Source organism: Cherax quadricarinatus, chromosome 95 (assembly GCF_038502225.1).
Source record: "Cherax quadricarinatus isolate ZL_2023a chromosome 95, ASM3850222v1, whole genome shotgun sequence".
NCBI classification, from domain to species: Eukaryota; Metazoa; Arthropoda; class Malacostraca; order Decapoda; family Parastacidae; genus Cherax; species Cherax quadricarinatus.
In genome coordinates, this window is record NC_091386.1 from 6658886 (window position 1) to 6678262 (window position 19377).

The following is a 19377-nucleotide window of genomic DNA, read 5'->3' on the forward strand; positions in this document are numbered from 1 at the left end:
GCGGGTGGAAACATTTCGACACGTTTCCTTACACCTGTTGTCCTGTTCACCTAGCAGCAAATAGGTACCTGGGTGTTAGCCGACTGGTGTGGGTCGCATCCTGGGGGACAAGATTAAGGACCCCAATGAAAATAAGTTAGACAGTCCTCGATGACGCACTGACTTTCTTGGGTTATCCTGGGTGGCTAACCCTCCGGGGTTAAAAATCCGAACGAAATCTTATCTTATCTTGTCCAGGACTGGCAAATATTTTTAACTAGGTTCTCAGTATGTACCTAACTACGTCACTTTTACCATGCATGTACCTACTTCCGAGAACCTATATCCGTCACTTGTTACACAACCCGTCCTCTTAGCCAACAGGTGAGATTACGACTGTAAACAGTCAGTGCCTGAGTGTTTAGTGAACCGTCATCAACGATGTAATCTACATCAATCCCACAGTGATAATTCGTTGATGTGCTAACTAGAGAATTAACACTGAAGAAATGAGGTATGGACGAGAAAGAAATCTGTGATGGTTTCGCTGAAGTAGACTGTTTAAACAGTGATGCCCTGACTGTTTAAACAGTGATGCCCTGACTGTTTAAACAGTGATGCCCTGACTGTTTAAACAGTGATGCCCTGACTGAACAGTGATGCCCTGACTGTTTAAACAGTGATGCCCTGACTGTTTAAACAGTGATGCCCTGACTGTTTAAACAGTGATGCCCTGACTGTTTAAACAGTGATGCCCTGACTGTTTAAACAGTGATGCCCTGACTGTTTAAACAGTGATGCCCTGACTGTGATGCCCTGACTGTTTAAACAGTGATGCCCTGACTGTTTAAACAGTGATGCCCTGACTGTTTAAACAGTGATGCCCTGACTGTTTAAACAGTGATGCCCTGACTGTTTAAACAGTGATGACCTGACTGTTTAAACAGTGATGCCCTGACTGTTCAAACAGTGATGCCCTGACTGAACAGTGATGCCCTGACTGTCTAAACAGTGATGCCCTGACTGTTTACACTCATAATTCGCACTGTTTTCCAAGAGGACGGGTTACCTGGAGTATAACTGGAGGATGTTTTGGGGGTCAACGCCCCCGTGGTCCAGTCCTTGACCAGACCCCGTGGTGGATCAGGGCCTGATCAACCAGGCCGTTACTGTTGGCCGCACGCAAACCAACGTGAGAACCACAGCCCGGCTGGTCAGATACTGACCTTGGGTGCCTGTCCAGTGCCTTCCTGAAGACAGCCAGGGGTTTTGAAGACAACCAGGGGTCTTGAAGACAACCATGGGTCTTGAAAACAACCAGGGGTCTTGAAGACAGCCAGGGGTCTCGAAGACAGCCAGGGGTCTTGAAAACAACCAGGGGTCTTGAAGATAACCAGGGGTTTTGAAGACAGCCAGGGGTCTTGAAAACAACCAGGGGTCTTGAAGATAGCCAGGGGTCTTGAAAACAACCAGGGGTCTTGAAAACAACCAGGGGTCTTGAAAACAACCAGGGGTCTGGAAAACAACAAGGGGTCTTGAAGATAAGCAGGGGTTTTGAAAGCAACCAGGGGTCTTGAAGACAACCAGGGGTCTTGAAGGAACCAGGGGTCTTGAAGACAACCAGGGGTCTTGAAGACAACCAGGGGTCTTGAAGGAACCAGGGGTCTTGAAGACAACCAGGGGTCTTGAAGGAACCAGGGGTCTTGAAGACAACCAGAGGTCTTGAAGACAACCAGGGGTCTTGAAGGAACCAGGGGTCTTGAAGACAACCAGGGGTCTTGAAGACAACCAGGGGTCTTGAAGGAACCAGGGGTCTTGAAGACAACCAGGGGTCTTGAAGACAACCAGGGGTCTTGAAGGAACCAGGGGTCTTGAAGACAACCAGGGGTCTTGAAGACAACCAGGAGTCTTGAAGACAACCAGGGGTTTTGAAGGAACCAGGGGTCTTGAAGACAACCAGGAGTCTTGAAGACAACCAGGGGTCTTGAAGGAACCAGGGGTCTTGAAGACAACCAGGAGTCTATATCAAATCAAATCAAAGTTTATTCTCTATAAGGATTACAATGCGGGGTTCACAGATTTTGGTTATTGTGTGGTTTACATGTAGTAAAATACTAATTACAAGAAGTAACCCCTCTTATGTATACTGGGAGGCAGTTGAACAATCTTGAGCCCCTGACACTTATTTCGTCTATGACAACCTATCGATAACGCATATTTGAAAACCTCGTAGGGAGGCTATACGATAAGATAACGATAACGCTCATCAGTATCACAGCCGTGGTTCTCAAGCAGTGACAATCAACAATTCCCTCTGTTAAAAGAATCGAAAATCTTGCAAAATAAAACATACAAGCAGTCTAAGATTGACGAAAGAGAGCTTGATGAAGTTACCATTAGTTAAAGCCTACAAATAGGCTTCCAAATCGTTTACAGAAATGTGTATATCTAATGGAAATGGTATCTGGCGGTCGAACTAGTCATTCATTTGTGTATGTCCGGCCAGCGGGTAGCCAAGTGTAGCCTTCACTGTCTCTCTTATTGGACTAGTGGAACATTGCAAGCGTTTTATTGCACTCGTGACCTCGACAGATATATTGTTAATAATAATTACTGTACTCGTGGACCACGAGTGAATGATCACTGGTGCTGGTGGACCAGGAGTGAAGCTTTACAGCTAGTGGTAGACCAGGAGTGAACATTACCGTTAGTGGCGGACCAGGAGTGAAACATCACAGCTAGTGGCGGACCAGGAGTAAAACCAAGACATGCACTAGTGGACCACGAGTGAAACATCACCCCTCAAGTATATTCAGGTAAGAATCAAAGCCCAACTTGGCCCCCTACAGCACACTATTCACTGATCAACTCTACACCAGCAGCTCTAAACACAAGCAAGTCCTCGTAAACAAGACTGACTGATGACACCATCAGCTCTAAGCACAAGCAAGTCCTCGTAAACAAGACTGACTGATGACACCATCAGCTCTAAGCACAAGCAAGTCCTCGTAAACAAGACTGACTGATGACACAATCAGCTCTAAACACAAGCAAGTCCTCGTAAACAAGACTGACTGATGACACAATCAGCTCTAAACACAAGCAAGTCCTCGTAAACAAGACTGACTGATGACACCATCAGCTCTAAACACAAGCAAGTCCTCGTAAACAAGACTGACTGATGACACCATCAACTCTAAGCACAAGCAAGTCCTCGTAAACAAGACTGACTGATGACACCATCAGCTCTAAACACAAGCAAGTCCTCGTAAACAAGACTGACTGATGACACAATCAGCTCTAAACACAAGCAAGTCCTCGTAAACAAGACTGACTGATGACACAATCAGCTCTAAACACAAGCAAGTCCTCATAAACAAGACTGACTGATGACACCATCAGCTCTAAACACAAGCAAGTCCTCGTAAACAAGACTGACTGATGACACAATCAGCTCTAAACACAAGCAAGTCCTCGTAAACAAGACTGACTGATGACACAATCAGCTCTAAACACAAGCAAGTCCTCGTAAACAAGACTGACTGATGACACCATCAGCTCTAAACACAAGCAAGTCCTCGTAAACAAGACTGACTGATGACACCATCAGCTCTAAACACAAGCAAGTCCTCATAAACAAGACTGACTGATGACACAATCAGCTCTAAACACAAGCAAGTCCTCATAAACAAGACTGACTGCTGTTCCAGTAACCAGACTTTGTTTACCTGGAGTTTACCTGGAGAGAGTTTCGGGGGTCAACGCCCCCGCGGCCCGGTCTGTGACCAGGCCTCCTTCTATTTACGAGTAAACTTAAAACTGATGATTAAGACACATGTGCAGCAGCTGGGCATCATTCATGTTGAAACGTGTCGCCTACACAGTAGGCTTCCTCAGTCAAATACAGAGACAACAAGTGTAATGGCGAAAGATGTAATCAGTCTATCACCTTGAACTCTTCTCCAGCTTGAGGGACTGACCACCTCAAACGCTATTTATCGAAGATTGACGGACTGACATCGTCTTTACTTCGTCATTACACCTGTTACACAAGCTTAAGGTTGGTTACTGTAAATTTACAAGTTCTTCTGACAGCCTGGTATATACACAGACTGATTCTGTAGCCATATTGGGCCCTATGGGCTTTGCGCTTTCTCACGAATAACGATCTAAAGTTCTCATTTCAGCTCTCCATCTATCGCCCAGGGATAGATGGATGGATGTTGTGTGGGTAGGTTTGTGGTTGTGTGTACTCACCCATATGTGGTTGCAGGGGTCGATTCACGGCTACTGTCGTGTCGTGTCGCTACTAGGTTCTCACTCTCCTAGCTTCAAGAATCTTATCATACCTTTCATTAAAGCTATGTATGGAATCCATACATAGCTAAGGCTGAAGAACTACACCCTAACATCCCTACGACTCATCTGAGTTTTCAGTTTCCAGCTGTGCCCCCTGAGTACCTGTTTCCCGCCTCTTCCATTGTTGGGTTTCGAACCCATTTATTGACACTTCGGAGGAGAAATTAAAGGCTTCGACTCTATAATTACATAACTCGAGCAGATTATAGCTGTTTAAAATAATTATACTGTTTGATTTAGATTTTGTTGGGTAAAAGGGCAGGAGGTTTGTCAAGCCGTTACCAACAAGACTCGAGCCCCAACAATACTCGACCCCCAACAATACTCGACCCCCAACAATACTCGACCCTCAACAATACTCGACCCCCAACAATATTCGACCCCCAACAATACTCGACCCCCAACAATACTCGACCCTCAAATTCCTCGACCCTCAACAATACTCGATCCCCAACAATACTCGACCCCAACAATATTCGACCCTCAACAATATTCGACCCTCAACAATACTCGACCCCCAACAATACTCGACCCCCAACAATACTCGACCCCCAACAATACTCGACCCCCAACAATACTCGACCCAGTGGTGGTCCCGGACCTGCCTGGTGCTCCCTGGTGGTGCTCTCTGCATGCCCTCTGATACACGCACCACAGCCTGACTGATCAGGGGAAGGAAAACAGATCAGTTTAGACCAGTGATCAGTGTTTTAATCCCTACACACTGTGTTCCACTGATCGAGCGTCACGTAGACTGGGAAACTCTGAGTCCACATCTTAAAGACAAGAGAGGCATTGTATTTTAAGGTCTGCAGAATTTGGTTAAGCACCTAAAGTCGGTTCCTGACCAGCCGGGCTGTGGCTCGTACGTTGGTTTGCGTGCAGCCAGCAGGAACAGCCTGGTTGATCAGGCTCTGATCCACCAGGAGGCCTGGTCACAGACCGGGCCGCGGGGGCGTTGACCCCCGGAACTCTCTCCAGGTAAACTCCAGGTAAACAACAATACTCGACCCTCAACAATACTCGACCCTCAACAATACTCGACCCTCAACAATACTCGACCCTCAACAATACTCGACCCTCAACAATACTCGACCCTCAACAATACTCGACCCCCAACAATACTCGACCCTCAACAATACTCGACCCTCAACAATACTCGACCCTCAACAATACTCGACCCTCAACAATACTCGACCCCCAACAATACTCGACCCCCAACAATACTCGACCCCCAACAATATTCGACCCCCAACAATACTCGACCCATAACAATACTCGACCCTCAACAATACTCGACCCTCAACAATACTCGACCCTCAACAATACTCGACCCTCAACAATACTCGACCCCCAACAATATTCGACCCCCAACAATACTCAACCCCCAACAATACTCGACCCTCCAATAATACTCGACCCTCCAACAATACTCGACCCTCCAACAATACTCAACCCCAACCATACTCGACCCCCAACAATATTAGACCCTCAACAATACTCGACCCCAAACAATACTCGACCCTCAACAATACTCGACCCTCAACAATACTAGACCAACAATACTTAACCTTCCAACAATACTCGACCCCCAACAATACTCGACCCCAACAATACTCGACCCCCAACAATACTCGACCCTCCAACAATACTCAACCCCCAACAATACTCGAACCTCCAACAATACTCGACCCTCCAACAGTACTCAACCCCAACAATACTCGACCCCCAACAATATTCGACCCTCAACATTACTCAACCCCAACAATACTCGACCTCCAGCAATACTCGACCCCAACAATACTCGACCCCAACAATACTCGACCCCCAACGATACTCGACCCAAGCAGTACTCGATCCTCAACAATACTCGATCCCAACAATACTCGACACCAACAATACTCGATCCTCCAACAATACTCGATCCCAACAATACTCGACCCCAACAATACTCGACCCCAACAATACTCGACCCCCAACGATACTCGACCCAAGCAGTACTCGATCCCAACAATACTTGACCCCAACAATACTCGACCCCAACAATACTCGATCCCAACAATACTCGACCCCAACAATACTCGATTCCCAACAATACTCGACCCCCAACAATACTCGACCCTCCAACAATACTCAACCCCAACAATACTCGACCCTCAACAATACTCGACCCTCAACAATACTCGACCCTCCAACAATACTCGACCCTCCAACAATACTCAACCCCCAACAATGATCGACCCCAACAATACTCGACCCTCTAACAATGCTCGACCCCAACAATACTCGACCTTCCAACAATACTCGACCCTCCAACAATACTCGACCCTCCAACAATACTCGACCCTCCAACAATACTCGACCCTCCAACAATACTCGACCCTCCAACAATGCTCAACCCCAACAATACACGGCCCTCCAACAATACTCGACCCCAACAATACTCGACCCAAACAATACTCGACCCCAACAATACTCGACCCTCCAACAATGCTCGACCCTCCAACAATACTCGACCCTCCAACAATACTCAACCCCAACAATGCTCGACCCCAACAATACTCGACCATCCAACAATACTCGACCATCCAACAATACTCGACCATCCAACAATACTCGACCCTCCAACAATACTCAACCCCAACAATGCTCGACCCCAACAATACTCGACCCTCAACAATGCTCGGCCCTCCAACAATACTCGACCCTCCAACAATACTCAACCCCCAACAATGCTCGACCCCAACAATACTCGACTCCCAACAATACTCGACCCTCCAACAATACTCGACCCTCCAACAATACTCGACCCTCCAACAATACTCGACCCTCCAACAATACTCGACCCTCCAACAATACTCGACCCTCCAACAATACTCAACCCCCAACAATGCTCAACCCCAACAATACTCGACCCTCCAACAATACTCGACCCTCCAACAATACTCGACCCTCCAACAATACTCGACCCTCCAACAATACTCAACCCCCAACAATGCTCAACCCCAACAATACTCGACCCTCCAACAATACTCGACCCTCCAACAATACTCGACCCTCCAACAATACTCGACCCTCCAACAATACTCAACCCCCAACAATGCTCAACCCCAACAATACTCGACCCTCCAACAATACTCAACCCCCAACAATGTTCAACCCCAACAATACTCGACCCTCCAACAATACTCAACCCCCAACAATGCTCGACCCCAACAATACTCGACCCTCCAACAATGCTCGACCCCAACAATACTCGACCCTCCAACAATGCTCGACCCCAACAATACTCGACCCCAACAATACTCGACCCTCCAACAATACTCAACCCCCAACAATGTTCAACCCCAACAATACTCGACCATCCAACAATACTCAACCCCCAACAATGCTCGACCCCAACAATACTCGACCCTCCAACAATGCTCGACCCCAACAATACTCGACCCCAACAATACCCAACCCCCAACAATGCTCGATCCCAACAATACTCGACCCCAACAATACTCAACCCCCAACAATGTTCGACCCCAACAATACTCGACCCTCCAACAATACTCGACCCCAACAATACTCAACCCCCAACAATGTTCGACCCCAACAATACTCGACCCCTGCAACGACAAGAAAGAAAAGTATATATAACTTTCCATAAGTAGTTATTACGAATTCGTAAGATAATCATCATTTACTTGTAAGTTCAGATCTGTCTCTGTTTTTAGGTAGTTTTATACCTTGTACTTCCTTACCTACACTAGCTTTATTTATTCCTGGTTTTGAGTAACTAGTGAATTCCAGCATCTTATACCCTCCATTTTCCTGTTTCTTCAGGGCTGTCAATGTGTATGTGTGGGAGAGGATGATGGATGGGTCTGAGGATAGCGACAGGGGACGAAAGCAAGGACGAAGTCCACGCCGCAGGGACCTATCCCCGTCCCGACGCTGTCTGGATGAGGCTAGAGGCAGGACCTCCTCCTCTGTCAAGCAAGATCGAGGGCAACACACACTGCCTAGCCAGTCCCCACGCTCGATACGGAGAGGAAGAGCTAACTCACCAGGACGGCAGTCACCAAAACAACATAGACGTAGTGGTCGTGATAACTCACCAAGAAGGCAGAATACTAGTCATGAGAGCCGTGATCATAGAAGTAATAGTCGTGACCACTCACCTAGAAGGCAGAATGCTAGTTGTGAGAGCCGTGAACACAGAAGTAATAGTCGTGACCACTCACCTAGAAGGCAGAATGTTAGTCGTGAGAGCCGTGAACACAGAAGTAACAGTCGTGATCAGTCACCAGTCAGGCTCACAACTAGTCACCAGGGTGGTAACAGCACACAGCAGTCACCAGAGAAGCATCAGCCTGGCAGGAGACCCAGGCGGGGTAGCCACCGCCGAGGTCGTCAACACAAACAGTGGGAGTATCGGCATCCTGAAACCGCCGCTCTCGAGGGCGAAACAACAACGGCTCGTTTAGAAGTGTTCAGTATTATACTTCACGTGGTGGCCCTCGCTGCAGCACTGTCTGTAATGGTGCCCATGGCTATCGTAACCTCTCGCTGGGAGGTGGAGCGGAAAATGTGCCCGCTGTTTGTCAACAAACCCCCTGGCTTCGACCATCGCTGGGGTTGGGGGAACCCAGACAAGACCCCTTGTAACATGACTGCATTTCTTCCCATTATCGAGGTGGTGTTATCCACTACATTACTCCTCTTCCACAGTGGGCTCCTTAATATCTGGCGCCTCAAGGGTGAGCCACCAGCCTTTGCCTTCACCAGGATATACACGCTGGTGGTGTTGGCCATTGTGGCCCTGGAAACCTTGCTGGCCTTCGCGGTAGCAATCATCCTGACTGAGGGCTTCAGACACACCTGTATCTCCTTCGATCTGAACCTCTCCTGGAACGAGTACGTCGCCACCTGCAAAGAGAACTTCGATGACCGTGACGAGGCATACGTCATGAACCAGCTGCACACCTTCATCAAAATTGTGATGGCGCTGGTGGGGTCGTGGATCAATGTTATCACAACAGTACTTCTAACAATCGTCTATGTGACGCGATCAAAAATTTGTTCTTGTGAGTTGGTGTGTATCTGATATTAATACGTTATATCTAGTGTATTGAATATGTAGACAGCCTGTACTGTCTGCACAGACAGCTATATGCTGTCTGCCAGCTTAGTTCATATTTCGCGGCACTCAGGTGCTGCCCTCTGGGCCTGCCCAGGTCTGTGGGAAGCTGGTCCCACACTCTCTCACAGCAGCCTAGCAGGAAGACACAAGGCCTACTAGTTCTCCCTCTCGTGGGATGGCCCTCCTGGGCCATGGGCACAACACACAAGCCTGTGTACCCACCACGACTTTGCAAATAAAGTAAGAAGCCTTGGAAGACATATCATTCACGCACCCGCTTTCATCGTACGAAATAAGTCTCGTTATAAATGGTGGGAAGCAGTGGTCGCAGCAATTGTGTTTGCCCAGAGAGAGGAAGGGATGAAGTCATCTTCACTTCATCACCCTATACAAGAAGCATCAGTCTCTCAACGAGTTATCCTGATGTCGTGTCTGCACGTTTCAGCATCCAGACACAGGTACAAGTAGGATCCAGCCGAAATTTACCGAACTGTAAGTGGCGTCCCAGTGACCCCACGCTACAGCGTCCCATGCTGTGTCTCAAGTCACATGTTCAGCGTCACTTGTATGTTCTGCTGTTGTTGTTCAGCTCAGCACAGTTGTTTCAGCAAGCCAGAGGTGAGCTTTTTGGTGATTTCTGCATCCAGTGTGTCTCCCTGTGTTGGTGGGTGGGAGGAGGAGGAAGTGGCCGTTTCCTTGCATCGCCCATGCTCGCCCTACTCACGCTCACCCGTCTACCATACGCTCACCACTGCCCACTCCCTCTGCTGTGTTTTCTGCTGTTTTTCTTGTGATTCATTGCCAGAGCTGTATATCCGAGTGCCCGAGGCCACTCGAAGCTACGTGGATCAGCATGCCACGTAGATCAGCAAGCCACGTGGATCAGCAAGCCACGTGGATCAGCAAGCCACATGGATCAGCAAGCCATGTGGATCAGCAAGCCATGTGGATCAGCAAGCCATGTGGATCAGCATGCCACATAGATCACGAAACCACATGGATCTCAATGCCACATGGGGTGTGGGCTATGTCACGTGGAACTACAAGCCATGTGGGTTACCAAGCCAGATGTCCCAGGCCTCATGCTGTGGTCTGCTGCCCACATCACATTGACATCACTGACAATGCCGCCCGACTTCATGACATCACGATGTCTGCCTGACATCACCTTGAGATATCTGCTGATGTCACAATGCTGCTGACGTCACCTCGCGATGTCATGTCTGACATCACATGATGTCACATTGAGTGTTCTAGTAAATATTTCAGTATTGTTGAGAAGATTGAGAGAAAATATATGTCGTGTGTTAAATAATTCCTCTCAGTGTTCTCACATGTTAGTGTACGGCGTAGTGTCAGTTTTGTGCACAGAGAAGCATCATTTGCTAGTTGTGGAAAATTGCATTTATCTGAATGTAACTAATTATGTACATAACAGTAAATGATAACAAAGATACTTATTATTTATCAATGTTACATAGACAAGTAGGAATTTGGGACACCTAGGTCGCAAAAAATGTCCCCCTTCAATGCCTACCACTGTCATATCCACAAGTTGCTCTGGACCTATTAATTACCAATGAAATATGTATAACCAGGAATACTGGTAAATGTATAAATTTTGTGGACTGTATATTAAAAATAATAAATGGTTATATATATACACAATTACATAACAGAAGGAAAAATATATCTTATTATCACTCACCAATTTGACTGGAGATTAGTGTATCATACTCAGAAAACCTCACTCTAACTAAATCTATGAAAATAATGCTGGCCAGAATTACACACAAATCTAGAGAGCTTATCTGAGGTTCCTGGAGCTGTCTTGTCCAGTCGCCTGAAATCTCAAGTTATGCAGGAATGCATATCCACCAATTTCGCCTCCTATTTGAGAGGTGTCAGCACAATTTTAACCTCTAGAGCACGAAAAATTCTTCCCCATTCACCAACGTTTCTAATACAAAATTCAAAAACCAAGATGGCGACTGAGCCCCCCAGCCGCAGGTTTCCCATTTTCGATAACATACTTCTTTTAAAAATACAATAAAGGGCATCTATTTACCTATAAATTACCGTATTTCTGAAAAATATATACAGTATTTTCCACACTAGTTAAGCCATGTTGTACTGCATGTACCGCAGGTGTGTGTAAAGTTTTCCGTGTGTCCAGTGAGGTCTGAGCCAGACCCGTGTAGCACCACTGTGTTAAGTCACCCAGTGTAACTAGATATCAGTCAGCTCTAAGCCCGAGCCCCCTTGTACAGAAAGCTCATATGCTCGTCGCTCATAGATGCTCTGCAGAATCGTACCTGCTACGATTCCCATCAAGATTTGTTTCACTTCACCTCCAGACCTTAAAAGTGCAGTTATATGTAGAGAAACAAGTCTGGGGACGCTTAGACTAACCTCTGCTATAACTCCAACTGCCGAGAGAATGACACTTGTCAAGCTGCAGTTAGCCCTGTCGGCAGGCGCTGTGTCAGCCTCATGTCACAACAGTGAGCAGCCTGCACAAAGAAGATGTCACTTTGACTGCTAGCTCGCTCACTGCAGTCTGGTGTATGATGTTACGACTCCCAGATGTTTCGCCCAGTCGTCTCTGCCACGACTCGCTCCACAACTCGCTCCACGCTCGCTGGCAGTGACAGCCCAGCGACAGTACCAGTCGAGAAGTGTCCTCCTGAGTCGTTTGCGAGAAGTCCTGCCCAGTTGCTGAGTTTTGTAGACGCCTCACTCGAGGGCACCAGCATGTCGTGCCCCAGGTTGAGTGAAACCTGCAGTGACTCCTACGATGACTGGATGACTGCTTCACCGTTCCAGAGGAGACCGTACCTTGTTATGTCACAGCTCAGCCGCAGCGATGTCTCCTGTGTTGCAGTATCTGTCCAGATGCAGGAAGGCGTGCAGTGATGCCTTTCGATGCTCACTGCCTATGACCATGATGTTCAGCACACCCTACATGTTTTTTTCTTCCCTCCCTGTAGGAAGTTTTTTTTTTCCATGTCCATAAGTATATACATGTTTTAATTTGTGTTCTGTACCCTGTTCCTACGAGAGAGAGACCGAGTTTTTTTCTACAACCAGTATTGTCGCGTCGTCGAGGTAGGTGGCCGAGCGAATGTAGACAGCCTGTACTATCTGCACAGACAGCTATATGCTGTCTGCCAGCTTAGTTCATATTTCACGGCACTCAGGTGCTGCCCTCTGGGCCTGCCCAGGTCTGTGGGAAGCTGGCCCCACACTCTCACTCTCACAGCAGCCTAGCAGCAAGACAGAAGGCCAGTTCTCCCTCTCGTGTGATGGCCCTCCCGGGCCATGGGCACAACACACAAGCCTGTGTACCCACCACGACTATGCAAATAAAGTAAGAAGCCTCCGAAGACGTATCAATAACCGCCCACTTTCAGTTCACCAATTAATCATATTAAACAAATATCTCATAGATAAAATATGATTTAATCCAGAAAGTAATTATATAACACAGTGCAACCTATATGCAACATGCAACAAAAAACATTAGAAAGGAGGAACACTGCAGCAGGCCTACTGGCCCATACTACGTAGGTCTTAAACCCAAACCCACTAACAAAATTCATGAAATCGTAATACCACAATTGCAAACAACAGTACAGTGGGGTTAGAACTCATGGCGTGTGATAAAACTTCCGGTCAGGAGTTTTACGACTCACTTGCCGCGAGTTCTAACCCCACACTGCCGTGTTTTTTCTCTCCACTAACAAAAACATTTACACAGTTCGTTTTTAATGCTATCCGAGGAAAAACTAAAATATAAAATAACCAGTTTATAAGAGGTAAATAAACTGCAGAATTATGTTAACAATTTGAATTAACTAATAAAAAAATTGAACTTTATCAAGTTTAAAGTTATCGACTTAGTGGATCAATAAGACTTATCTTAGTATTGTGTTTTTGTAATAATAATAATAATAATAATAATAATAATAATAATAATAATAATAATAATAATAATAATAATAATAATATCATTATTTACTAGCAGTACATGTACAAGGTATACCAGTACATGTACAAGGTATACCAGTACATGTACAAGGTATACTTGTACATGTACAAGGTATACCAGTACATGTACAAGGTATACCAGTACATGTACAAGGTATACAAGTACATGTACAAGGTATACCAGTACATGTACAAGGTATACCAGTACATGTACAAGGTATACCAGTACATGTACAAGGTATACCAGTACATGTACAAGGTATGCCAGTACATGTACAAGGTATACCAGTACATGTACAAGGTATACCAGTACATGTACAAGGTATACCAGTACATGTACAAGGTATACCAGTACATGTACAAGGTATACCAGTACATGTACAAGGTATACCAGTACATGTACAAGGTATACCAGTACATGTACAAGGTATGCCAGTACATGTACAAGGTATACCAGTACATGTACTGGTATATGAGTACATGTACAAGGTATACCAGTACATGTACAAGGTATACCAGAACATGTACAAGGTATACCAGTACATGTACAAGGTATACCAGTACATGTACAAGGTATACCAGTACATGTACAAGGTATACCAGTACATGTACAAGGTATACCAGTACATGTACAAGGTATACCAGTACATGTACAAGGTATACCATTACATGTACAAGGTATACCAGTACATGTACAAGGTATACCACCACATGTACAAGGTATACCAGTACATGTACAAGGTATACCAGTGCATGTACAAGGTATACCAGTACATGTACAAGGTATACCAGTACATGTACAAGGTATACCAGTACATGTACAAGGTATACCAGTACATGTACAAGGTATACCAGTATATGTACAAGGTATACCAGTACATGTACAAGGTATGCCAGTACATGTACAAGGTATACCAGTACATGTACAAGGTATATGAGTACATGTACAAGGTATACCAGTACATGTTCAAGGTATACCAGTACATGTACAAGGTATACCAGTACATGTACAAGGTACGCCAGTACATGTACAAGGTATACCAGTACATATACAAGGTATACCAGTACATGTACAAGGTATACCAGTACATGTACAAGGTATACCAGTACATGTACAAGGTATACCAGTACATGTACAAGGTATACCAGTACATGTACAAGGTATACCAGTACATGTACAAGGTTTGCCAGTACATGTACAAGGTATACCAGTACATGTACAAGGTATACCAGTACATGTACAAGGTATGCCAGTACATGTACAAGGTATACCAGTACATGTACAAGGTATACCAGTACATGTACAAGGTATACCAGTACATGTACAAGGTATACCAGTACATGTACAAGGTATACCAGTATATGTACAAGGTATACCAGTACATGTACAAGGTACACCAGTACATGTACAAGGTATACCAGTACATGTACAAGGTACACCAGTACATGTACAAGGTATACCAGTACATGTACAAGGTATATCAGTACATGTACAAGGTATACCAGTACATGTACAAGGTATACCAGTACATGTACAAGGTATACCAGTACATGTACAAGGTATACCAGTACATGTACGAGGTATACCAGTACATGTACAAGGTATACCAGTACATGTACAAGGTATACCAGTACATGTACAAGGTATACCAGTACATGTACAAGGTATACCAGTACATGTACAAGGTATACCAGTACATGTACAAGGTATACCAGTACATGTACAAGGTATACCAGTACATGTACAAGGTGTATCAGTACATGCACAAGGTATACCAGTACATGTACAAGGTATACCAGTACATGTACAAGGTATACCAGTACATGTACAAGGTATACCAGTACATGTACAAGGTATACCAGTACATGTACAAGGTATACCAGTACATGTACAAGGTATGCCAGTACATGTACAAGGTATACCAGTACATGTACAAGGTATACCAGTACATGTACAAGGTATACCAGTACATGTACAAGGTATACCAGTACATGTGCAAGGTATACCAGTACATGTACAAGGTATACCAGTACATGTACAAGGTATACCAGTACATGTACAAGGTATACCAGTACATGTACAAGGTATACCAGTACATGTACAAGGTATACCAGTACATGTACAAGGTATACCAGTACATGTACAAGGTATACCAGTACATGTACAAGGTATACCAGTACATGTACAAGGTATACAGACCATAGCTGACATCAGTGACATACTACTATATAGAAAGTCCCTTGTTATGTACAGCATTTCCCGCAAATTATGTCAGTTTTGTCCCAGGATGTGACCCACACCAGTCCACTAACACCCAGGATGTGACCCACACCAGTCCACTAACACCCAGGATGTGACCCACACCAGTCCACTAACACCCAGGATGTGACCCACACCAGTCCACTAACACCCAGGATGTGACCCACACCAGTCCACTAACACCCAGGATGTGACCCACACCAGTCCACTAACACCCAGGATGTGACCCACACCAGTCCATTAACAACCCAGGATGTGACCCACACCAGTCCACTAACACCCAGGAAGTGACCCACACCAGTCCACTAACACCCAGGATGTGACCCACACCAGTCCACTAATACCCAGGATGTGACCCACACCAGTCCACTAATACCCAGGATGTGACCCACACCAGTCCATTAACAACCAGGATGTGACCCACACCAGTCCACTAACACCCAGGATGTGACCCACACCAGTCCACTAACATCCAGGATGTGACTCACACCAGTCCACTAACAACCAGGATGTGACCCACACCAGTCCATTAACACCCAGGATGTGACCCACACAAGTCCACTAACACCCAGGATATGACCCACACCAGTCCACTAACACCCAGGATGTGATCCACACCAGTCCACTAACACCCAGGATGTGACCCACACAAGTCCACTAACACTTAGGATGCGACACACACCAGTCCACTAACACCCAGGATGTGACCAACACCAGTCCAATAGCACCCAGGATGTGACCCACACCAGTCCACTAACACCCAGGATGTGACCCACACCAGTCCACTAACACCCAGGATGTGACCCACACCACTCCACTAACACCCAGGATGTGACACACACTAGTCCACTAACACCCAGGATGTGACCCACACCAGTCCACTAACACCCAGGATGTGATCCACACCAGTCCACTAACACCCAAGATGTGACCCACACCAATCCACTAACACCCAGGATGTGACCCACACCAGTCCACTAACACCCAGGATGTGACCCACACCAGTCCACTAACACCCAGGATGTGACCCACACCAGTCCACTAACACCCAGGATGTGACCCACACCAGTCCACTAACACCCAGGATGTGACCCACACCAGTCCACTAACACCCAGGATGTGACCCACACCAGTCCACTAACACCCAGGATGTGACCCACACCAGTCCACTAACACCCAGGATGTGACCCACACCAGTCCACTAACACCCAGGATGTGATCCACACCAGTCCACTAACACCCAGGATGTGACCCACACCAGTCCACTAACACCCAGGATGTGACCCACACCAGTCCACTAACACCCAGGATGTGACCACACCAGTCCACTAACACCCAGGATGTGACCCACACCAGTCCACTAACACCCAGGATGTGATCCACACCAGTCCACTAACACCCAGGATGTGACCCACACCAGTCCACTAACACCCAGGATGTGACCCACACCAGTCCACTAACACCCAGGATGTGACCCACACCAGTCCACTAACACCCAGGATGTGACCCACACCAGTCCACTAACACCCAGGATGTGACCCACACCAGCCCACTAACACCCAGGATGTGACCCACACCAGTCCACTAACACCCAGGATGTGACCCACACCAGTCCACTAACACCCAGGATGTGACCCACACCAGTCCACTAACACCCAGGATGTGACCCACACCAGTCCACTAACACCCAGGATGTGACCCACACCAGTCCACTAACACCCAGGATGTGACCCACACCAGTCCACTAACACCCAGGATGTGACCCACACCAGTCCACTAACACCCAGGATGTGACTCACACCAGTCCACTAACACCCAGGATGTGACCCACACCAGTCCACTAACACCCAGGATGTGACCCACACCAGTCCACTAACACCCAGGATGTGACCCACACCAGTCCACTAACACCCAGGATGTGACCCACACCAGTCCACTAACACCCAGGATGCGACACACACCAGTCCACTAACACCCAGGATGTGACCCACACCAGTCCACTAGCACCCAGGATGTGACCCACACCAGTCCACTAACACCCAGGATGTGACCCACACCAGTCCACTAACACCCAGGATGTGACCCACACCAGTCCACTAACACCCAGGATGTGACCCACACCAGTCCACTAACACCCAAGATGTGACCCACACCAGTCCACTAACACCCAGGATGTGACCCACACCAGTCCACTAACACCCAGGATGTGACCCACACCATCCACTAACACCCAGGATGTGACCCACACCAGTCCACTAACACCCAGGATGTGACCCACACCAGTCCACTAACACCCAGGATGTGACCCACACCAGTCCACTAACACCCAGGATGTGACCCACACCAGTCCACTAACACCCAGGATGTGACCCACACCAGTCCACTAACACCCAGGATGTGACCCACACCAGTCCACTAACACCCAGGATGTGACCCACACCAGTCCACTAACACCCAGGATGTGACCCACACCAGTCTACTAACACCCAGGATGTGACCCACACCAGTCCACTAACACCCAGGATGTGACCCACACCAGTGAGTCTTTAATTATTTTCTAACTTGTATTTTTATCTTTTTTTTGGGGGGGGGTGAAATTAGAACCTCCCGGTCAATAACCTCACTGAGCATGCCTCCAAGTGAACCTCATGGGGTTCAACAGGGAGGAGGAACCATCACACAAGTCTCGATGGTTCAGTAACATCCATTATCACAAAGACTTCTATCCTTTATCTGCAATTGATACTATTACTACTACTACTACTACTACTACTACGAGAAACTATCGCCACCTTGTGAATATGATCATAATTTTGGAAGGGGTGGAGTGGTAAGCCAGTGGAAGGCCTCGGTCAGATGACGAAAAGCTCCAAAGGCGGGTCATCATATGACTAAGACCAGCGTCAGGAAACACTTGTCCTGTTGCCTGAAGAACCTTACCTAACCCAACCTATGTAACAAAACTTCTCCATGGTCAGGGACTGACCACCTCAAACTGCGTCTTCAAGGGTGACGGACTGATGACATCGTCTATACATCTCTACTGATTCTTCAAACTCTCCTGTACTCGACTGCTACTGAGCCGGCAAAACGTTTCGGAATAAAGATACGTAACTAGCATATGTGTCTGACTCTCCACCTTGCAGCATCACCAGACTCATCACTCCTCAGGAGGCTCTTTGATACCAGTGATGGGCTCTTAATCCAAGGAATTGGATTAGCCCTCCCCTTCCTTGGATTGAACCTAAATGCCTCGCAGGCACTATATGACCTCTATGGGTTTAGTGCTACCCCATAAATATAATAATAACTCACAAATCAAATACCACCCATCAGCTGAAACATCAACGATGACATCTTGACGTCAGGATATTTCCCACAGCATTCAAAACTCCTAAAAAATATATATATTCATTACCTCTCCCTCCACCCCCCAAAAAAGAGAATTAAACACAAGCTAGAGGACTACAGACCCTTGTATCTGTTATTGTCAGTGTTAAGAGTCACAGTGTCAACTACAGAAAAGGTACTGCCAGCTAGCTGCAGAAGAGGCACTGTCAGTTAGCTACGGAATATGCACTGTCAGCTAGCTACAGAACAGGTACTGTGTCAGCTAGCTACAGGATAGGCGTTGTGAGCTACAGAGGAACACGTACTG

At 46.7% G+C, this 19377-nt stretch overlaps 1 protein-coding gene across 2 annotated transcripts; it reads left to right on the plus strand.

The window, feature by feature from the left end:
- The first annotated feature begins 2253 nt into the window (after positions 1-2253).
- On the plus strand, positions 2254-12851 carry LOC128703875 (arginine/serine-rich coiled-coil protein 2). 2 transcript variants are annotated; one of them, XM_053798723.2, is made up of 2 exons: positions 2254-4039; positions 8170-12851. In XM_053798723.2, the coding sequence occupies exon 2, from the start codon at positions 8198-8200 to the stop codon at positions 9431-9433; it is 1236 nt and encodes a 411-aa protein (XP_053654698.2). In that variant the 5' UTR covers positions 2254-4039; positions 8170-8197; the 3' UTR covers positions 9434-12851. The 2 variants fall into 2 exon arrangements, with proteins under 2 accessions (XP_053654698.2, XP_053654697.2); XM_053798722.2 differs by having other exon boundaries at positions 2254-2795.
- The last annotated feature ends 6526 nt before the right edge of the window (positions 12852-19377 follow it).

Bases quoted from the DNA above. Each gene is read 5' to 3' on its own strand.
- LOC128703875 (XM_053798723.2), top strand. From the start codon at position 8,198: ATGATGGATGGGTCTGAGGATAGCGACAGGGGACGAAAGCAAGGACGA.